General features: G+C 34.7%; 1 protein-coding gene across 1 annotated transcript in view; it reads left to right on the forward strand.

Annotated features, from left to right (window-relative positions):
• Positions 1-24146, forward strand: part of FOXP2 (forkhead box P2) — a 403901-nt gene that overhangs the window by 260880 nt on the left and 118875 nt on the right. Inside the window, exon 8 of the mRNA XM_053977653.1 lies at positions 20387-20476. Within this exon, the coding sequence (XP_053833628.1) occupies positions 20387-20476 (90 nt within the window). The remainder of the gene's footprint in view (positions 1-20386; positions 20477-24146) is intronic.

Genomic DNA, 24146 nt, shown 5'->3' on the forward strand with positions numbered 1-24146 from the left:
TTAGCACCTGTCTGCATACAACAAAGTGGCTAGCAGTTTTGTTGCTGTGTGGATTCATGCTGCTAAAACCTTCTCTTAAACACTTTATCCTGTTATTTTTGGGCTGCTTTTCATAGCTTTTAAAGAGAGGCCAAAGATCTGTCTTCACGCCATTTATGTGAATAGATAACGCAAAATATTCTTCAACTCACTGTTTTTACATCAGTTAATCACATTGGATACATGAGGAACTTTTCACTGCAAAGCTTAATTATACTTTCATTCAGTGGCCCTTACCCTTCATGAACATAGTTTCCAAACTATTGCAAGGTCTGTCTGTGCAGTGTATTTATTGAACATTTAGCATGTTGTGCTTTAATTTCTGATTGGAGGTTTTTTCTCCTCTTTAATGGTTTCCTTAATAAAATAACAAAATAATGAAAAAAAAAATCAGTTAGCAAGGTCTGTACTCCAATTGTTTCTGTATAATGCAATGAGCAAATGTCTTACTCTGCTTCATGATTTTTATGATTAGCTGTGCTAAGTGTCCTAAGGGCTCCTTCTTTGTCTTAAAGGCCCTACTACCTGAGGCTTAATAGACAAACTTCAGTTTGAAGGAGAAGAGGGGGTTTTGGCAATATTAGAGAAGAATGGCCCAAAATATCAAATATTTTTTACACATAGACCAATGATCAGAAAAGTGCTATGAGGACTAACTGTAACTTCCAACAGTCTCTGTGATGTGAATGAGATGTGAAAGATTCCTCAAGGCAGAAAGGGCCTTTTTTATTTCTCCTTTCTGAAGAATGGCCACTAATTGCTTCATCTCCCCCTCCTACAGGTTGGAAATAATTGCATAATGATCACAAAATCCATTTTTGTCCATATCTTTGTTGTTCTCAATCAATGCCTCTCCTGCTTCTTAAGGTGGTATCCAAAATTTTCTCAGAACTTCAGACAGTACCTTCTTTCTCCTAGATTTTTTAAAAAATGTGCTGAGTGCATCAAGGATACAATTTCAGTCTGTACTCCCTGTACTGTGCCAGATATTGTGTCTCTTTGTCAGTCAGTCAGTGACTTCGTAGCTGGAAGCCACAGCCTTTGGTGCACTGCAAATGCAAACCAGGGTTAAGTGCCTGGAGCTAGCCAAGCCCTTCAGAAATGTTTCTTAAAGCCAAAAAACAGTTTTAAAAGATGAAAACTGCTCTGAGAGGCCAAGTGTTAAATCTAAAATGCCCAGCAAGTCCAGGGATATCCTCAGTTCCTTCTCAGAGGAACCTGAGAATGGTAACCTGACTTACTGAGATACAGGCAGTCCTTTCAGTTGGTCTGAATTACTGTAATTTATCAACACTGTTATCCAATATTGGTACATGCAAAAAAAAGTATGAAGAAACAACTCCTAACTCTGTATTTAAAATTTTGTTTATGCATTTTAATTGTTAAAATCCAGTAAGAAATCTGTGGCCAAATGACTCAAAAAACTCCAACAGAAAATAGTTGGTAGAACCTGATAAATAAGATGCAGAAAAGTCAGATTAAATGTAAAAAATCAAAGTAGAAAACTTCATTTAGTTTTACAGTCAAGGGTACTTTTCTTAAACTGTGTGGAAAGCAGAGCTATCCTCTTACCTTATTTTTTTTTCCTAAATAGTAAGGGACAAATGATAGAACTTGGTGAAACATGTGGGAATTATGGGTTATATTAATTCATTTTTGCTACTTTATATTTAGTCATTTATCTTACTGTTTTAGCAATTTGGACTTGAAAGGTAATTTGTTAGGAGTTTTAAGCATTTTATGCATGCTAAGCACTCTTAAAATTGGGAGTATTACTTTGATCAAAAACTCTGCAAGTCTGCTTCAAGACTCACTTAGGAGCCAACTGGCAGAACTAGGCATAGCTCTATTCAGGGCTATTAATATTTATCATTAATCTGATAGTAAGTTATTAAAACCTAAGTGTCCTATTAAAATCTAACCATCCTCTAAGTCTGTAATTTTTTTTTCTTGTTTTTTTGCTTTGGTTGTGACATATTTTAAGAATGTAAGAATACTTTGGAAAGAAAACCAGAGAGTTTTCTATGTGTTTTGTTCATTGCAGTTTTGGGCAGAGGCAGCCATGGTTACTATCTTGAAATCTGACGAAAATAGGTTTTCTTTCATTTTTCTGAAAAAAATCTTTTGATATGTTTGATGATACTTTAAATTATTTGATATGATTCAACTTTTGTTCTATTAGGAAAAACAGCAGAAAGAAAACTTCTACCAGAAAATTAAAGAATTCTTGAAGAATTCATTCAGAATTTTTTGAATATAAATTGTCTTTTCATTTCATTCTACTTTCTTCTAACAGTTACTTAACTTCTGTATATGACAGGGTGGACCCCAATAATATTCCAAACAGACTGTTTGCTGAACAACTCTATGATCCCAACTCTGTCTGTTTATTCAATTTGTTCATATCTCCACCTCCCATAACGATGAGATCCATGATATTACACTCCAGTTCATATTTCTTTATTACTTACAGTAATATATTTCCTTTTCTTGTTTCTTTTCCCTTTTTCTGTATCATGGGGTAAGAGTTCTTATCTAAAAAAATGAAGATTTGATTTACTCCATAAACATCTGTGTTTAGCATATTCATTGGAAAATTGATCTAGCTGTGGTTTTTCTCCCACACGATGTAGCTTCAAGCTCAGTCTATTAAGCTACTTTATTTCAGATAACTACTTTGATACAGAGATCTTGCCTGATCTTGCCATTGAAGCTGTTCAGCTGTTGTCACTGATGTGGCATTTCTGTTTGTAGGTCTGATAGAGGCTTAGTGCCCTCAAGTGATGCAGTTCATATTGATCTTCATTGTTTTCTTATTGTACCCACAACTAGGAAGATTTCTGTATTCACTTCTCTATTTCTCACCCCTTTTCTGAAGTTAAAGGTCTCCCTGTCTGTCCTGGATATTTAATCTAGGTGTGTCTCCACATATTTCTAGGTTTGTTTCTTTCATTTTTTTTCCACATTGACAAAGATCTATAGTATGTGTTAGAGCACCCCCTGCCTACTGATTCTTCTTTGACGACTGTGTGTTTCAAGATCTCATGGCAGAATAAATTGAAATGTGAGTTCTTGTGTTGAATGAACAGATTAAAAAAGCTGTTGCTGTTAGCTCTCACTTGCCATCTGAGACGAATTTCAGCTCGGTGAGTACTTCTTTCCTGTATTAAGCGGTAAAGTAAAAGCTGACCACTCTGATCACTGTTTTGAGTTTCAACTGGACAGAGTAAGGAAAAGCTCCTTGCAGCAATCTTGGCTAGTAGATAGTAACCAACCAGCCCTGCTGTGACAGAAAAAAAGGGACATGCTGATACACATCTCTCCCTTCCAGATTATTGCTCCAATCTCCATCTGCATTCTGTTAATTTCTTAATACAATAGGCAAAATATGATTGCAAAAGGAAATTTGCAAAGCAGTAGAGATTTTTCAAATATATTGTGTTGCCATTACTCCCTAGTTTAACTCTCATTTCTTTTTCCACAGACCCTCATTCATTTGTTAATTCAATTTCTCACTTGTTGTGAAAAATTAATATTCAGGACTAAGTCACATATTATTTCCTATCGGTACAATAGATGAGCTGTTGAAAGATGAGGTTGTATAAAACATTGGTTGTGGTTTGGTTGTTTTCTGTGGGAAAAATGTTTTTTGCTTGTAATTATCATCGTAGATTTTCCACTAAAATTTCCACTTACTAGTCACTGGTCCTGATACAGAAAATATGAGGAGATGGAAGTCTCTATTATTGGGGTTTCAGATTCAGCTATTATAACATTTTCTTTTTTTTTCTTTTTTTTTTTTTCATTATGAAACCTAACTGGAAACATTTCTTCAGAAAAGTGGGCAGTATTTAGCAATTAAAAACAGTGAATTGAAAGTGGGATCCTTGCAGCATAAACCAAGCAGTCAGACATAAGAGAAAATGTGATTTTCATAAATAAAAATATGTGTTCTAACTATAAAATTGGACACCAGGAACTTGTATCTGTTACATCACCTAGCTGAACAGCTATAAAGTTTAACACGTAATATAAGTAAGTAAACTTGAATTTAGGATGCAGTTAGGAGGTTGAAGAGATTTGAAGGTCATGCCTTATTAGAATTGTCACACATATTTTTTTAGTAACAATAGCATTACTTGTTAGCCAGGTTTCTCACACAGATTTGTATTTATACAGAATTTTGAGACTTGAAATATTCCAATTGTTTGTTATTCCACCTACAGTCACAGAGCCCTGAGTTGTACATTGTGCGTCAAAACATATTCCATTCTCTCAGAGTTCTTGGGAAGGAAATACGATGTAATTCATTATGCCCTGAAGATAAACAGTACCTCTTGACCTTTTCAAGAAAAGTTGCAATATTTTCTTATTCCAGAATGTAATATTGTACTGAGCCGATATCAATGTGATAAGATAAATGTTTCCCTTTCTAATGTAAACCAGAGTGCACTACATTTATATAAAAATCTTGGGGGATACCTAAAGCCTCCAGATAAAAAGGGGCAGCTTGGCTATTGTAGGTCTGCATTTTTGAATTCTCAGTCTCAAAGCACAAAGGGCAAGCTGTAGCTAGTCTTGAAGACACTGGCCATTTTTCAGAATGAGCAGATTTTTGCATTGCCCTGTTTTGGATTCTCCTAAAGAATTTTCAAGCAAATTTTAAAAAGTATAGAATTTTTTACTATTAAAAAAGAAACCAAACAAAAGCCCATAAAAATAAAGACTACCTGTCTTTCTTCTCAGACATCTTTTGAGATGTCCCAGTAGAAGCCTGTGAGTCAGTGTTACTCTATGAGTAGTTAAATTGCTTTTTATAATACTCAGTATTTCAGGAAATGAATGAGGAGTATTCAGTTCTCTCCTAATGAGGAACATTGTTTTATCTCATTTCTTTTTCTGCATTCTCTGCTGTTGTTCAGAGCACAGTTTTCTTTAGTGTCTATTCTTTATTTCTCCATTGCATTGCACATGGCATGTTTCTGATTGATGAAGTCGGTTATGTGTAAATGTGGTCACCACTGTGGAGAGGCTCTGAACATGGCACTTTCAGCTTCCCTTCTGCCTGTAAGACAAAGCCCATATCCAAAGCATATTTGGCTTCATGGACTTAGTCCAAGTGTTAATACAGAGTCCTTGTCTCCTTCCTGGCAAATCTATATTCCAATGGCCAATTTATCTTTATATGTTAAATGCTTTTGTATGCAGGTCTGCTAATAATACGGCATGTAAAAACCCTCTGTTATTCATGTGTATTCTATTCACAGAAAAGAGTGGCTTTAACTGCAGCTACTATTATATATAAAATGACATGGTATATATTAAAATCAGTTGATTGTTATTGCTTCTGCTCTTACTGCGTTTGGGACTTCATAGATATTCTGAACGCTTACTACTGTAAGCAAAATAATACTGTTGCAGTAACATCTTTGAACCCCTTCAGGCTGAAAGTAAGTCTATTCTAAACATACTAATCACAGCATATGAATTAGCTTCAGCAGGGATTAAAATACAGGAGAAAAGAGTAGTTGAGAACAGGGGTAAAAAGAAATGAAGTATCATTAAATCCATCTATATTACTTATGTATCATGTTGATAACATTTTTTTGACTTTTTGTTTATTAATTTTTATTTCTTTAAACCTAAGGAAGAATCTTAAAATTTAAAGACAACATTTGGAAAGATTAAGGTGAGTATTAGGAAATTAACTGCAAAAAGTTTTAAGACTTTTAAGTTCTTGAGTGAAACAGAAACATGAGTGAAGATGAGGCTACCATGTTGGGCAATGTAAGGAAGCCCTTGGAGTCACCCAGGGAAGAAGACAACCATAATAAAAAAAAGGCAGGCTGACAGATCAGAAGAAAAAAATATACACAAGGTTCTTTAGGGGGTCACATTGACTAGGACTTTGAGAATAAAGGATTTCATTTTGGTTTGAAAACAAATGGTCTGTTCACCAGGGAACCAAGTAGAATGTATGAACTAGATATTCTCTACACTGGAAAAGAACGATTTGTAAACTAATGAGGTTTAGAGGCAAAGTACTTAGATACTGTGTTAGCAGATGTGCAATCATGCATCTTAGATACTGTTCTTTCTTTGGTCCCCACATTTAAGACAGTCCTACATATCTGCAGTAAAGACAATCCAAAATTTCTTCCAGCTTACTTACAGTTCCTATATTTATTTATTTATTTAATTAATTTTATGCAGTCTGTATTCCACAGTAAAAGAGCACACTAAGGCAGAAATTGTATAAATGACTCAATGGTGTTTACCACTCCGTCTGTTGCTTATCTCCTTGCTCATTGTTGGGGATAGTTATATGATCTGTATCAAATTCATCCCGCAGCTGTCAGTACCTGCAAGCATGTAAACAGGCAGGTAAGATTTCTAGAAGGCAGATGACCACATCACTAAGACAACTGCTCTAATTGGCATAATCAGTACAAGAAATGAAAAGCAAAAGAGCATGAAAATAGAATTTATTTTGTACCTCTTAAAAGGAGGCAGTGACAGGCTAGCATTTACTAGCTTCTGTAGCTGGCTGTACTGAAGTTTCTGTGAACATAGAAAAAGTGCATTGTAATCTCCAAAACCATCCATCTATCCATCTGGTATCTTTCATTAACAGTAAGCAGAAAGGAAAGGGAAAAAAAGAAAAAGTGGGGGTAGTGTTGTTGTTCAGAAACATTTGTATCTGACTTGAGGATTCTACAAAAATGTTAGCCCTTGGTGGAAGGTGCCCCAGTCAAATTAACGTCTCTGCACACTCCATTCTTGTGCCTTGTGGCAGAATGGAGCTTCTCTGTGCCTTGAATTTCACTGTCGCCTTGCATTTCTTCTTTACTAGACTGAAGGGTTTAAAATCTGTTTGAAATCTGTATACCTTTGGATATTGATTGAAATTAGCTACAGTGTGAGTAGACATGATAATGACAGTTGAACACATATAGTAATCAGCAAGGGCAGGATTTAATTGCAGCTAATTTGTACTGGTTGAACACCCCTCCATATAAAGATATTTTATATTCAATTATATTTATAATGTTCTGGACAATCAACATATGGTAAAACTTAAAAGTATAAGCATTTAATCTAACAAAGATTTGACCTGTCCCTTTTTCCTTTGCTTGTCAGAAGCTTTTATTCCTTTCTGTATAGAAAACAGTTTCAGAAATGCAACTCTGGATACAGGACCAGATATCTTCCTATGTTTGCTCCTACTAATTACTGGAATTTGAGTATGCATTAAAGGCTGTCATGTGAAATGTTGAATTACCTCTGTTTCCAAAACCTTATTTTTACTTGAGAAATTCAGGAAACTTGCTGAAGCTGTATTACAGTGTGGGTGAATACATATGGCTTGTAACAGGTTAGATTGAACACAATAATTTATGACTGTGTGAATGTACATTGCTAAATCCTCTTCTTTTCTCTCAAATAGAAACTTTCTTCTCCATATCTTTCATTTTTGATTTTTATAAAATTACGTTGTTGAAGCTTTAGGTGTCATTGTTTTGTCTTCTTGTGACACTTAGGAAAAAAAAACCCAAACTGAACCAAAATCAGAATTCTGCTATGCCATAAATAATAAGGGATAATATATTTGCAAAACTTTAAAAAATATGTTCTAGTACAGAGATTAAATAAGGAGTTGCAACAGAGACTTGTGGTTCTCAAAAATGAAGAAATTTTAAGAAAACTTTGTCTGAAAAAAAACCTACAACCTGGAAAACAAATGCTCAGGTTACTACCACTTGCATTTGGCAAAATTTCAGAAAACACTTCTTCCAACAAATGTAATGATTGGTAAAGGTGAGAATTCCTGCGGGCATTGCTCTTAGGGTTTTTTTTAACTTTAACTTTGTTGCAAAATGTCTAATTTGGAATGCTATTAATTCACATGTAAATAACTTTAAATGGGGCTATTGATAGATCTTGCCTTGCAAGATGATGTAAAAGCTTGAGTGAATTTCATGTGTTCAGATTTCAAAGAATGGGGCCATTAGGTCACTTTGGAGTCTACCAATGTTTGTTATAAAAGAGAGATTATCTATACTACTTTAAACTGTGTCAGACTAGTCAGAAAAACACTTGACTTGAAAATTAAGGATGTCAGTTTAAGTAAAGTTTTTTTTTTTTTTTTCTTGAGTAGCATAATCATCTCTAGTCACTAAAATATCTATTCTCAATGATATTGTGCTGGCCTGATTTTTATACTCTGCTTACCATATGAGTTTTTTAAAATACCTTCTTGTTGGGAAGAAACTTAATTTCTCTTCAACATTACTTCCATTGTTTTTATTTTGGTGCTGTTCTCTTTGCACTTCTAAAAAAATTCTGAAATTTGTCCTTATTGTACAGTTTTTAGTCCTTGTAGTCTTTCTGTGAGTCACCTTTTCTCTGTGTCTTTTACAGCAATGAAAGGATAATTCAGTTTTTCTTCAGAGAGGCCAGAATATTTGCAAATTCTGATGCAGAAAAATCTAAAGAATAGTACTACTGATGATTATATTGTTTTTAAGTACATTCCTGACACTTTTCATTTTCACAGTATGATTTTCCTGAATATCCTTAAATTATCCTTAATTATCCTTAAAATAAACAAATAAAAGTATTTGTAATATTTAAAAAAAAGCCTTTAAGTGCTTGAAGTTGCACCTTTTTACTCTTCTCACTTGTTTTTGTGCAAATGCCACTGGTGATACACCAAAGCCTTTGCGATGCTCTCTATCATCTGGTTCCAGAGTCCCAGCCACCTTTGCTGAATAACCTGCTTGCTCCTTTGCCAGTAGCAGACTGTCATGTATTTCTTCCCAAATCTCAGAGATTAAATTATCTATGCTTTATCCTGCAAAATAAAACATCTATCTCTAATAGATGGCATAATTTTTTTAAAATAACAGCTAAATTAAAATTTACTGTAGATTGTAACACTGTACTAGTATTGAGATATCTAGTCAGGAATAGATCCATGTGTGGATCTTGAAACTCATGTATGAAGATACTTAAAGTGTCTTCATGCTTGAAGATACTTCAAGTGTGATACTTGAAACTCATGGTATGAAGAAGTGATGATCTAGTAAGATAGATAAATGTTCACAAAGATACACTGCATCCTGGCTAGTAAATTAAGTTAAAAGGCAATATAGTTACAGTTTGCTGAGGTTTAAAAAGAACCAAGAAGGAAAAAGAAAGTATTGTAGGAAGGAGAATCTGGAAAATACTTCCAGGACATGCAATCTGAACTCTGTGCAATGTCTAAGGAGGACTGTCTTTAGAAGAGAAGCCTAGTGACTGAGCTTAGACCATAGTAAGTTGATGACATGACAGAGGACTGAAAAAATAAAAGCTGATTATTAAATTTTGATTTATGTAAAGAGTAGTTGAAGGAATATATGGAGTAAAATTTATATCTAATCTTAATTTCCAGCATATTTTGATCATGCACTAGATTGCAAGAGCTTTTTTTATGTGTATATTAGTAATTATGTAATATATGCTGCGTGGTTCAGAGAAAATTTTTACAGTCTGATGCCAGAATACTGATGTGAAGTATTACACATGTTTGGCACCAGCATACCTGGGTGTGTCTGCTTTTACAAATGCATTTAAAGGTGATAATGCCCCCAAGCATATTTATGATTATAATTCCTTGATTAGCTTGCTATTTAGGAAGATTACCGTAGATGCCAAGGCAGTATAAAAAAGGATAATTTTTTCCCTGGGTGAGTTTGATGAAGTGTGATGGAAATATCTACCTTTAAATTCAAATGTCTAACCTGTTGCATTGCTCATGCATATTACTTGGGAATTCCTTGTACAGTTGCTATCGGTTCTCCAGCACCTAAATGCCCTGGGATTTGCAAAATATCTTTATTCCTCTTCTGCAAAACAATTTTAATAGCTTCAGGTCTTTTCTTTTTCATCCCTGCAAGTTTCTAATCATAAAGAATATACTTCCTACTAGATGTCCTCACAAGGACTGAAACTGGGATGAGGAGCCCGAGGACATTTGCCTGTCTCTCTATACTTGCATTTTAGCTTAAAATTAAAACTCTTTGTCATTTCACTCTTTTTATAATCTTCACTCTTAAAAGTCCCCGAAGTCGAGAATGCTTTCTCAGTAGCACTGTCTACATGGACTGTTAAGGCTACCCTTCAAAACATACAATTCACTTGCCAATTACAGCAAGAACCTGAAGGTTGGTATTCTTCAGAGACAAAGGTCTATGTGCTGGATTGTGCCTGCTAGATCATCACAAAATACACCAAAAAGTTAAAAGATAGATAAGCAGTCCAAAAGAATAGCTGAAATTGTAATAATTCAAGCAGGTCAGAATAGACTGCAAGTGCAGATAGCACTTATATGTTTTATATAAATATATAAACCAATTTGTGATCATGTAATAGAGGTTCCTCTGGCATCTCACTGTCCACACTTAGTACCAGATTTTAGTGCTCAGAATTATTCCAAGGAGTTTAGACTGGACCTTTTGTTTTCAGCACATTCAGAACTATTGCCCAATGCCACCATTGAAAAGTTTAGTGTCTAGAAACAGGCTGCTATTTGCATAATTTACTTCGCTATCTCATATCAAGACAAGTTTTTACAGGTCTGTTTGTTTTTTTAGCTACAGACCAAACTCCACTTCTGTCTCCAAAATATGGTTTCTCAAAGGCCTTGAAAGATTGCAAACAAAATGGCTATTGTTACATGGCCTGTTTACATTCACATCTATTGTTTCTTCCCTAATCATCCTACTGAATATGTTCCTGTTAGTTTAGTTTATGTTAACTGAAGTTTTAGAAAGCATTACAAAAATATCCATAGGAAAAAATAAAAAATAAGTGCAGTAGGATTTCAGTTCAGCTGATTTACCTTTAGCAATATAGACTGATTTTTAATGTGGTTGAGATTACATAGTGACTTTGGATCAAATTAGTTCATTAAAAACATGACCAAAAATGGGTCAGTTTGTTTTTGCTCTTTTTTTTATTTGTGGAGATGTCTGACTTAAGTTGATCTAGTGGTGCTTTGGACCCTCATTCTTGCCTTATTTATCTCTCCTCTTCTTAGTTCTCCATTTCAGCCACATCTCCGTTGTTCCTACTAAGAATTGTAATAAACAAGAAAATGTTGTTTTCTACTACTGTTGTGTCCATACATCAAGGTGAGGACACAAGAATCCTGATCGGGGCTCTGACTGCAGATAGGGCACAGAGCATTTATTTCTAAGCCATCTCCTGTTTTGTATACACCGTTTCTTAGTTCAGTCCAAAATTTCAAGGATAGTCTCATAAACGCAAAAGTGGTCATGTAAGGTCGGAAAATTCCAAAGAGCAGCTCTGTATGTGCAGCTCTTGCTGATCCTCTGCTGTTAGCTCACCATGGAAACAAACCTTGCTGGAGCTTCATGATATTCAGTTTATGAGAACATGGTGTTATTTGAAATGTAGCAAGGTGTTAGACATCACAGTAATCCGAACTTGGCATGCTTTCACAGGAGCCACACAATCAAATAAAACAGTTCTGTGAGACACTTCTAAAGATCTTCTGTGTCCCAGAGCAGAATTGGTGCTCTTAACTATTACTTAAGATGCTTCTTGAACAAGTTCAGCAATAATGATTTTGCAGCATGTATACAATTTATTGTACTCCTCCACTACTCTACCATTGGAAAGTTTCTTCTTAAATTTAATTAAATCGCCTTGGATTCAGTTTAAGGCCATTTTTGCTTGTGTTTCCCATGGAATACAATTAATTTGTTCTGTGCAAGAACTTGCTGATGAGTATTACTTCTTTAGGGTTGGGGTTTATTCCTGTTTTTATGATTAGTCTTCTGCCAGCCCATATGTTGGATTTTCTCATTGACATCATTATCACCATTCTTAACTGGCTGCTGGCAAAATGATCCACCTCTTTGAGCCATTGTGTCACAAGCTGGGTACATTTCACTAACTGAGTCTTTAGAAGGTTGAGGAAAGTAGAGAAAATACCAGTTTTGTATGGCACTTCTATTTTTATATCCCAGTTGCTTTTATCATAATAATATGACAGGATTTTTTTTTAATGTCTTCAATGCATGGTTTTCATCACAGCTATATATATTAAATTTATGATTTCTTTAAATTATGCTGCTGTAAGAACTAAAAGTCAATAATTAGAACTATTCAAACTATTCAAAACATTCTTTAAATTTATAATATCAAATATGAAACCCAGTCATGACCTTTTTCTTCTCCACTGAAAATCAATTGGATATTTCAGTAATGGCTTTTGTGCCTTCCTCCCATACACTAAAAGCTTGATATGACCATCTTGGTAATATTTCCTTTCATGGTTACAGTCTCACTCATTCTTCTGGATATGGATTTGTAAGGGCAGTGGTAAATGAAATTGTTATCTTTCAAATATTTGGAGCCCTTTCAATCAGTGGCTCTTCAGTGGATATGTAATTTCTCACACTTGGATTGGCTGAGACAGTTTGATTAGTACAATTACTGTAATTTTATTTAATTTTGGTACCATGTAGATCCATTTTCTTTGATGGGTAGTTTTGGTTACAAGCTTGCGAGGAGGGTATCTGGATGAGGAATCTGTGCTTCTGGTACTTGGTGTCAGCACTCCTTTACCAGTGAATACAGAATATAATTTAATTGAAAATAAGTTGTAAAGATAGACATATTTCATTCTGACTTCTAAATGGCTAGGGCTATTTTAGGGTAAAATTGTTTTGGCATTTGTTCTTTACATATTATTTTATCTCTCTGTATTACTTAAAAAAATTAATCAGTCCGCAGATCTGTCCTCTCCAACTTGAGGTTCTATTCTGGGACTCTTGCTGTTGGCCAGAACATAATAGAGTGCATGTTTCCTTCTGGTTTGTATCTACCTCACTTCTTGGTTTAGTTTTTATCTTGGTGATGATTTTTTGTTAATAATTTGATTAATAATCTCCATTATTAATTGTCATTAATTTTAAAATTTCCTTTCAAATTTCTATCAGTTGAAACTTTTGCATTCTAACAGTTACAATGCTTCCTTTGATACTCTGTTTCTTTCCACTCCCAAAGTTTCTCTGAATTTTGATCTTAATACACCTGGGGCTGCCCTTGATTTAACTTGCATCAGTTTCTTTCTTATAAATTATCAAACCATCTATTATTCTACCTAAGTCAACACTATTTTGTTTCTGACTGCTTTAATTGAAAGTGGGTTTCACAGCCAATAAGGGAATGTCTACAATAGACAGACTTGAAAGAAGGGGTTTTTTTTAACCGAGTCCTTTCAAATCCTATGTATGTGTTCTACCTATATGCATAATATTATATAAACTTATAATCATTCTAAGGATTTTTTTTATTTCTGGCTTCACTCATATGATAGCTGTATTGATTGTTTTCCTTTGCCTGCACATTTAAATAGCTTTTATATATCAGTTAGCAGATTTTCTTTGGAAATAGATCATACCAGTTTTCATGTGGCATGTGGAAATCTGGTATGTGCCACCATTGCCATATTTGTTTCATGTAGAACTAAGAGATTAGCTCTTCTGTTTAGCTCTTACATGTCCCAATCTTTTAAAAATTATACCCCATGGAAGAATATAGCAGTATCAGAATATTTATGAGCTTGGATTGCTGGCTTTTTATGTGTGTATGGTTTTGTTGTGTTGTTTTGTTGTTTTTTTTTTTTTTAATGTAATAAATTCAGTTAGTCACTGTGTAATGTAAGGAGTAGGAAAGAAGTAAGAGTAGATTGTTTGCTTCTGTATGTACAAAAGGAAAGTTAAGTTCAGGCATGTGGTCTGAAAGAGATTGTCAGGTTCAACCACAACTTTGGTGTTGTGAGCCCCATCTCTCCTAACCCTTGACATTTGCATTCTTCAGCTGGTTTGAGGTTTGGAGAAAGCATTTGGATTTGCTGTCAGCCACCATGTTATGCATGGTCTGACATGGAGCCCTAATGACCAATGCAGACTATGTCTACAGGGAAGACATTCCTGCTAATGCCACCAGGAATTGAAGCATGTTAACTGTTATGGGTGGTTTTTTTTCTAGTTCTTGGTCAGTCAAATAATGGGCAGGGAAAATTAAAGAGTTGTTTTTGCAGAAGTCTTTAGAATCTATTAAATTGGGTTACAGGGAGAGAAGCTAAATTGGCTTTATAAAATGAAATATGTAAACTGCTAATTCCTAGTGCCCTGTATTTATTTAGCATCCTTCACACAGAAAAAAAAGGAAGACACTAAACAAAAAAACCTATAACCAAACAACAACAACAAAAAAAATCCCAAAACAATTAGAGTGAAAAAAAATCTGGTAATTAACTATTATTTTTCACAAAACCAGTCTAATTACAAATCAGTCATGGTGAAATGAAAGGTCAATAACTACAGATGCATAATTTCTTTCTGATAGATTGCTGTTTGAAAATAGGTTTATGAAAATTATGTGATTAATTTCCTTTTATTAAACAGCATTATAAGACTTCATGTTGCATTTATCACTTTATTACTGTTACTTTTTCTTTTCAACTGAAAATTAGTCCTGGATAACATCAGGATAGAGCAGAAGCTCAGGTAGATTGAGGATCATTTCTTCTAGTGGCATTTGTATTACAGGGAAGACCACAAATCTGAATCAAAATCAGAGCCTCAGTATGCTGAAACTGGCAGTATCAGCCTAAGAAAACAAACCACACACACACAGCCCCTCACCCTTGCCACTAAACAACCAACCAACACCAAAGTGCTTTTAGTCCAAGGAAATTAGAGTCATATCCAGAAGATATTCTTATGTTTTCTGAGCTGAAGCACTTGAGGAATGTAAGTATGCAAGTTAAACTGTGATCCAGAGTGTCTTTTTCTACTTGCCCCCAACCCTCAATGTGCTCTGCTGATTTATTTTGAAATTCCCTTGCCCCCAACCCTCAATGTGCTCTGCTGATTTATTTTGAAATTCCCTAGGCATGAAGAGTTGCTGTCCTGAACGAATGAAGAATTTTCCCAGCCTTGGAAAAGCTGGGCAGCGTGGGTATCCAAGAGCCAGGAAGCCATTTGCACAAATTCCTGTAGTGTAAATGATTTCAAACATATTCAATGTTCACTTAATCCCTCCCTGTAGGGTTGGGTTTACTACTGCATTTAGTGGGCACTATCACTTCTTGTCCTCCTGTCTAGAAGGCTGGTGGTAGGAGTACTTGGACTTGTAATGTGTCAAACTGTCAAAAACTATTGCCTCTTCTGCTGGAGCATAATATAGTTTCAAACATTTGGATCTCTTCCAGGTTCATTTTCTGCTACTAGGCAAGGTGCCCTAATCTAGATTTAGAAGACAGAAAAATAGAAAAATTTTTTTTTTTTTTTTTTTTTTTTTTTTTGAGTATTGGCATAGTCTGATGTTGGGTTAATTGAGTGAAATCCTTCTTAGAGAACATCTAGGGTTTTTTTAGGTAATATATTCATTGAGATAGGTGACAACAGCCTTAACTATCTGGTCTCTTTCTATAGCAAACACTGTAAAAATTGTTCAGTCTATCTCTCATAAGTGAAATCAGACAGGTTATGTGGCTTGGATTTCTGTTATATACAGAAATCCATACTGGGCTTCCCAGTGTGGCACATTTGTCCTCAGTTTTGTTTGTGTGTCTTAGAGAAAAAAGACTGTTTTTCACTGAGTTTGCCTTCTCTGTCAAGGCTTCTGGAGAGACTACTGCTGGAAAGAAGTTGGATCATCTTAAATTCAGGATTCTTTGAATAGTGCTAGCTGCTTTGCTACTCCATTTGGAAAGATTATAAGCTGCTGTGCTGACTGACTGTGATATTCATTAGAGAACTTTCTGGGCAATCTCTCTCACAATCAGTGAGAGACAAAGGTTTATCTATATCATTTGAGTGCTATTAGGAAGAGTTAAACAATGTTGTCTTTCAGTCACTATCTTTTGAGGCTTTTTGTACAACTATGGGTAATTCTGGGATTCTTGTTGGGATCCAGCCAGAGAAGAGGCCTCAAGCAGGTTATGAAGGGTCAGAGGTTCTCCTGAAGAGTTTTTTATAATAAATGTAGCTGTGTAATCATTTGGTTAACTTGTTATTCAGCCAGTGCAGAGCAGTCTTTGGCCTTAAATCCAGCTTAGCATGTTGATACGTTTCGTTTGCATAGTGCTACCAGAGAGATGACTCTCGTTTGACATATTCAGCCATTTGGAAACTCAGATGTTCAGAAACTTATTTTACGTTCAGCAGGAATGTTAGAGTATGCAGTCATTTGAAAAAATAAAGTAGGTATTTGGAATTAGGAAAGAAAAGAATCTGGTTGACTTCTGGCAAGTGTTTTGGTTATCTGCAGAGTATACACCTCTTGTCAGTATAAATAGGGAGTGCCTGTATAAACATTCTTGTTTCGCCTGTTCCACATAATAGTTTCTTGTATCATATTTCTTTTGACCTCGCTATCTGAAACCAATTACAGGAGATCCATTTGGGCTGCATCTATTTTCATAAGAAGCCCAGGCAGCAGTGTTTTTCTCAGAGATGAATATCAACATCAAATATCCTTCTGAGTGCTTTGTTATTTATGTTTCAGAGAGATTTTGTAGCCTTCAGCTCTCAAGAATGTGTCACGCTGTGCTGTTTATACATTGACGATATTAATGGGCATAGATGTCATTTTTCATTTTAATGTCTCAAATGCAACAGGCTGATAGGTTAAACATTCCTGGTTTTAAAGGAAGGATATGAGTGACATCTGTTTCCTAAAAATACACATATATTTAATTTCTAAAAAACAAAGTAATAAGCTTGCCATCTTTAGGTGACAGCTTTCACTTTATTAAAATGGTAAAACTTTAAAAATAATTTTGAATCCCGCTTAGATCAAATAGAAGGGTTTGGAATACAATATTAAAGGAAGTTATATCTCCTAGTAATATTGCTAACAAACGGCAAAGTCTACCACAATTTATCAATTTTAATAGTGTGAGTTATATGCAATTATTTTCATTTCTGTTCTGCTTATGTTTTAGCTATGCCAAAGCTTCGTAGTAAATATTAAGAACTAGTGTTCCCAATAAATATTTTACTAGAAGACATGGTGAGTTCTGGAAACCATATGCCCAAATTTTCCTTCCTATATAGCCATTATTTAAAGCATCATAATGATTTTAATTTACTTAACTAAAATAAATTCTAATCCTCAGTTCTTTTTATTGCTTTTGTCTACATTGGATTTTTTTTTTTGTAGTTTTACTAATTTAGATAATTAAAGAAAAGTTCCTACTAAATTTGAAACAACTGTTATTGGGAACTAGATACAATTTTGAGTGCCCTAGAATCTGTTCTTTCTGCACTTAACTTGAGGTGGGACTCAACGTAAATTTGATTTGTCAGATTTATAAGCACCTGTTATTTTGTCTTCATTACACTGTTTTTAGATCATGAGTTATTGTCAGAGGAATTTATAAATGATACATAGGATGTGTGTTTACTGAAAGTGTAGCTGTTAAACTATGAATTTTGTAAGATACTTTCAAGTTGTCAATTTGTTTTGCAAGGATTTAATAGCAGCAAATGAATTTTTAGCACTAATGCTTTGTAGTGTCATGATCTTCACTTATGAATAATATCAGTAATAATGCTTTGAAATTAACAGTGGTTCTGGCAGGTTGTTTACCGTGTAGCAAAATGTAAAGTTAAGCAGCACACTTGGAGAAAAAAATAGCATATGATGACTGCTCTAAGAACGAAGGCTGACCGTGATTTCTCCTTATGAGTTTTAAATCATCTCTGATCTCTTGAAATTGTTTTCTGTTCTTCTTCTATCTCCTGTGTTTACAATAATCTAAACTGCCACAATAAGATCACTAAAGTATTCAGGTCGTCATCATTTATAAGACATTCTGTATTAAAAGATAAGCCGTTACTCCTTTAGTGATATCCCAACCAGCATATATGAATCAAAATAGTTTAAGTAGTAGAGCCTTTTATGCAAGCATATCCTGTTGTGCTGCCTTGCTTTTTCATGAAGTGTGACTCTTTTTGTAGTTAGCTGTAGGAAGTCATACTTTCTTAGGCTCATTCCACAGGAGTATGCTAGCCACAATTTGAAATCAGTCTAGATTAAATCTAAGCTACAGCAGACTATAATTCTCTAATTTTCACGTACGGTAAATGTACAGCTTTACTGGATGCTTACTTGCTTGTTTTATTGTATTGATGTGAAGACAATGCTGCTGAGGAAGATGAGGATTTCTGCAACTGCCAAAATAAAAGATTATTGTCTTCAAGTTTTTTTCCATTTCCTCTTACTCCAGGTCTTTTCTCTCATTCTCCTAGCAGTATCATCCCAAGTGGTGAGGTTAGTTTTCCTCTACAGTATCTCATGAATTCAGGAGTGCAGTAGTTCTCTTGCTTCAAGTTTTCCTTTCAGAGAGCACTAGAGACTAAGGAATACAAATTTGCCACATATCTTCTGTTTGTGCTTTTAATCTGTTTTTGCTTCAGCCATGCAAGAAGTTGGGACCAAATCCTGGTGCCCTTGAAATCAACAGATACATTTAACTCTGATCTCAGGCAGAGAAATACTGTCCTTTAGGATATGCTCAAGAACTGTGAGTGCAGAAGAGATCATGCACCCAGTGGTTCCTTGGTAACAAAATATTTCAAGTGCACTTTTAAATATGTTAACTTTTGTTTATTTTTGGCAGAGAGAAGATAGTTCTGTGTGTCTCATTGCTTAGGTTCAGAGGAATGTATACTCTTTGTGTAGCTGACCTGTAATTACTTGAGAATTTGATGAAACAATACAGGGATTGTTGTGGGAATGTCTCCAAATGTTAAAAGTCTGCTCTGCAAACTTTGTACCAGGGCCTTCTATGGGGAGACAAATCAATGTTGTTAGGAGATGGTACTAGTGCATTCACTTTGTTTACTTTGGTTTTCTATGTCTGCCTGCCTTCTCAGAAAACTTGCTTGGAGCCAGACTGTAGCAGCCCTCTCTCTGTCTTTTCATAATTGATCAGGGGATGACTGCCTTCCCTGAGGGTTAAGACGTGGCAACTTTTTCTGTTTGCTCAGCATCTCAATGCAGTAGTTCAAACATTGTTCACACCAGCTGGCAGTGTAATGCCATATGCACATCTTGTCAAAGCAACTGTTGTCATGGATACTAGAAACTATCTTAAAAACCAGCTCATTTGAGTCTAATCAAAATTGTACCTTTCTTTATCAGTTGAGAATCTTTATTATTTTAGGCAACATTGATCAAATGGCATTTGTTGCAGTACATTCCATCTACAGTAGGTTTTAATAACAGAAATAATAGTATGATGCATTGTAAAGCTAAAGCTATAACTGGTATTTATTGAGCTGATTTTTCTAAGGGGAAAAAAATGAGTTCTCCAGGTAGTTTCAGTGGAAATGTTTTGAATCAGGTTTTTTGGTTTATTTTTTTTTTTCTTTTTAATTTCTAAATAAGTACCACTTTTTAACACTTCACATTTAAAAAATAATTTTATAGGGAAAAAAATATAGATTAGCATTCTTTGGGTAGGTGGAATGTTTGTTTACATTTCTTATGTTTAACTGTATTTGGCTGAGTTGAAATGAAAACGTAAAATAAATGAAAACATCTTCTATTTTGATTGGTATACTGTCATCCCTGAGCCTGATCTGGTTGGTTGAGTAATAATTTCTTTGTTCTCTGATTTTCCTAAGAATGCAAATTAAAACCACTCATTTTTATTTGGCATTAAAACTGTACTCTTCTTTTTTTGTCAAAGGAGAGGTTTCTCCTTGAATTGTAAGTACAAAAAGTGTTTTTAATCTTCAATGAATATCCTTATTAATTCACTTTCAAGATAATCTGATGTTGATTTGTCAAATTTAATTACAGCTTCTGGTAACACTTGAAGTCTACTTGCTTTTACTTCAAATTGTAATACGAAAATGCAAATTGAATGATAATTTGCAAGGGAGTGGGCATTTTAGTTGAACACTCAAAGACAAGTTCCTTGTGGAAATGAGGCTATTGATGCAGTTTATGATTTTTCCTCTTCAAGCACTTCAAACAAATTAACTTTATTTCCTGCAGGATTTCATGTTCATCCATAAATTCTAGTGAAGCCTTATATATGTACTTTCAGAATATTTTTTTTAATATTTCAAGTAAAAAAAAAAAAAAACCCTGAAGTCTGAAATCTAGCAAATACAAATCGAATAGGCGGGGATTTTGTTCATTCAATTGGACTTTTACCTAACATTAGCAATGAGTAACTGATTTCTTTCTAGGAATTGTTCGCATTTATTTACTTTTTTTTTTTTTTTTTTTTTTTTACTTTTAGGCACTCCAGGCAGCAAGGCAGCTGCTTTTACAGCAACAGACAAGTGGACTGAAATCTCCTAAGGGCAGTGAGAAACAGAGACCGCTGCAGGTTAGTAAAGTCTCCTTGCTTTTGGGACCTTAATCTCAGGGAAGAGTGCCGAGCTTGCTTACACGTGAGGGGTATGTGTCAATGCCTGTCCTCTAACACCGTGTGTGCATATTCACATGCTGCAGGTTACAGGCTTCTTGCTGCTGACTTCACAGAGAAAAACCACTATAGGCTACAAAAGCCTTTTGTGGCTGTACATGCTTAAAAGGTCTAAGTCTGAGTTCAGTAACTGTGGTACATTAATTCTTTATAGACACGTTACAAAATTGGTATGTGATTTTTACATGTACATGGTTTAAATTATAAAAACATATTAAGACCAGAAGCAAAACAGTATCTTTGAAAAAATGAGAAAAGCCAAATACCTCACAGTTACAATATCTAAGTGACAGAGAAGTGTTCAGAAACTTACCAAGACAAGGGCATGAAATTTTGAAAGCTGTTTCTGCCATTTTAGAAAAAACATGTCATGAAATTTTAAATTAGGATGTTGTTGGATTTTAGATTGTGAATGGGTAAACAGAAGTTCTGCTATTGTGAATAGTTATTTTAAATGCATTGGTGAAAACATAAAGATAGTTTTGTTCTTGGAAAATTTTATCGGTGTGGTATTTTTATGAGGTATTAATTCATTTATTCCTTATGCAGAGTTCCATGTCAAATTGCATTCTGCTGACAAAACTTGTTCTCTCTTGTATATAGACCAAGTATGGGTGCTTAACTGCTGAATTGCATTTTGTTGCAGACAATTTTATTTTGTTAAAGAAATTATAAAAAGTATAAATCTTACCATTCTCTTCCTCACATCTATTTTTCTGGGTGTGCATTTATTCTCTCAGGACTTCCCCTGTTTTCTGATGGAGTAGGGTTTTTTTATCTCATTTTTAGTTTTTGTCATGCATAATGGAGGACCCCAGGCACTACAATGTATTTTTTTCTCCACTAGGGAAATGTTGGAAATTTGTTTCACTTGTGCCATTTCTGAATGTGATTCACATTGTCTCCTTTTCTTTGTGAAACTTGGTAGAGCAGTGTTGGACACAGCAAACAGTTCCACATTCCTGATCAGGTCTCTTCAAATACACTTTTAAGATTTTATTTATTTGCTCAGAACCAATCAAGAATTTAGGAATATGACTAAAGAAAACAGGGAAAAGGAAAACATGACATGATGGCATCCTGCCATGCTGTAGTTGTAGTCCAGTCCTGGCTGAGGCTGTCCTGGGACCCTCTCAACTTTCCACTCATCACCCTTGACTTTGCTTTGTAAATGCGGATTCGCATTTGCTTTCTATCAAATACCTTCTGCACTGAAGGCACATAAGAAGAGTAGCCATAAAGGTAGAAGCTTATGAACTATGTGGGTTTTTTAAGTTTTTAAAGTGGAATTAGTGATCTTGAAGGGTTAAACCATGAAAATAATTAATATAATTAATATTGTGAAAGTGCTTCATTCTGCTAGCTCCTCATTCTGAACGATAACATGGGTTGTATAAGGAGTGTACAAGATCCATCTAGCCCTATGTTCTGTCTCTAAATTGGCCAGCACCAGACAATAAGGAAAGTATATGAAACAGGCATAAATAGTGGTATTTTCCCAGTATATGTTTTCCATATTTTTTCTTACTTTAATCCTCCACCTTTTATACCAGCACAGTCCAGGAGCTACTGACTTCTCTTTTCAGATTCTCCATCCATTCACAAATTTTCTTTTCAGGGTTAAAGAAGTCTGGGGGTGCACTCTTTGTGGTAGGCATTGTTGAAATTATAGAAAACCATGTCTGGAGGCAAAGACAGTCATACACAGGAGCCAGAGCATGATGAGATGAAGAGAGGGACTCTTGTGTTTTCATGCTCTCAAAACACTAACCATGGCCTGGTGCCTTTTAAATGATAGGGCTTGATGTGTTGGTGCTGTATCACTTGTTTCTCAGGAGGCATCTCATGAGTCACACTTGAGAGGCAGAAAGAAGTAAATAAAGCAAATAATAGTATTTTCAAAATTGTTACATGCTCCCTAAAGTCTAGATTATTGCTTATGTTTCCAACTTTTTCTTACATCATCAGTGTGTACACAGTGTCTCTTATTGGCCGTGAACACTTCATTTGGTTCATTTTTAAAGGAGAGAGAAAATGGAATTTGCTCCCAGACTTTGGTTTTATGTAACAAATACCATGTAAATTCAGGTATGAGCACAAACTACATTTTAATTTTCTCTTTTAGTGAAAGGGATGTATAAAGGTTTTGGACGTGAGTCCTTCGAGCTTTTCTATTTCTGTCTCTTACTGTTTATTGTTCATCATGTAGTGGGAATTCACATTTTGATCATCATGTTGCCTGTTTGACCATATACTGTCATAAAATTGTTAGGCATTATTATTTTCTTATGCCAAATTTAATGATAACTTTAGCCAAAATCTTCTAGCAATAGAAATTACTAAATTTGTATAAGCTTTATAAGACAAAATTGAAGGTTCTAAGGCAAAAATACTTGTACTTGTGTTTGTGACTGAGAAAACAGACTACTTCCAATATTTTAAAATACTTTTAAATTAGTGCATATCTAATTTCCTCCATTTCAGACCAATTTACTAATCTGGCAACTATAAATATGTTAGAGTAGACTTATAAATCTAGTAGAAATGCAATAAAACCTTTAAAACTAGCTCACATATCTGCAAGCAGATGTGGCTATTAGGTAAGCCTTGCCATGCATCTCATGCTCTGTAGTTTGATGTAAACTATTCTATTGTTCCATGAGACAAAGAGGAAAAAAGTAGTATTTATTTTAGTGGTCATCTTTTTGGGGGGAAGGTAGCATACGGTGTTTTTATGTATGTTCTCTCTGTTGTTTCATAATGCGTCAAGTATTTTAGTGACTTACAGCACCTACTAGCTAATCAGCAATTTGAAAGCTGATTGAAGAAACCTTCCAATTTGTGTCCTCAACTTTGCAAAAAGAGGGTGTTGGGTAAGTCATCATGTTCTACTGTGCTTTACTGAGGGGATGTCTTTAGGGGAACTGCTGAAATTTTCCTAGAATAATTTTAGTGTCTTTTGTATCCTCATGAAAAGCCTTTACAAATGTACCACTAGCTATGTGATTTATTGTAAAAGTACAGAAGTTTTTGTTTTAGTTTCTAATGCAAAAGTTACATTTAACTAGTTGTTATCCTATATTTTCAGGGACAGGAGGTTTATATTTAGATTGCGAGTTAACAGAATACCTGCAAAAATGACAGTTTTAGGTAGACGCTCGTCTTGATCTACTATTACTTTAATTTACATTTGTCTGGATTTTACACTGCAGATGGCATAACCATTAGCATGTCTTATGTAAAACAGAAGAAGAAAAACATCCCTTTTGACAAGCTTGAGTACCAATTGTGGTAGTGATTTTACTTTCATGTATAGATATCCGAATAAATGTATTTGAAACATGTTTATATATGCCATTCATTACACTGATGCACCAATTGAATGGATCCAATCAGTACATGCATTGATTAATGACATATTGCAAAATAGCTATGGAGGGTTTGTGATGAGAGTTGAGGGTAATGTTAACCTGAATATCATGAGAAAATAGCATTTACTATTTTACTGTGCATCCAGTAAAATATTGCTGTAGTAAGGTTAAGATTTTTATAGTACCATTTCTTGTTTCAG

Source organism: Vidua macroura, chromosome 5 (assembly GCF_024509145.1).
Source record: "Vidua macroura isolate BioBank_ID:100142 chromosome 5, ASM2450914v1, whole genome shotgun sequence".
Lineage (NCBI taxonomy): Eukaryota > Metazoa > Chordata > Aves > Passeriformes > Viduidae > Vidua > Vidua macroura.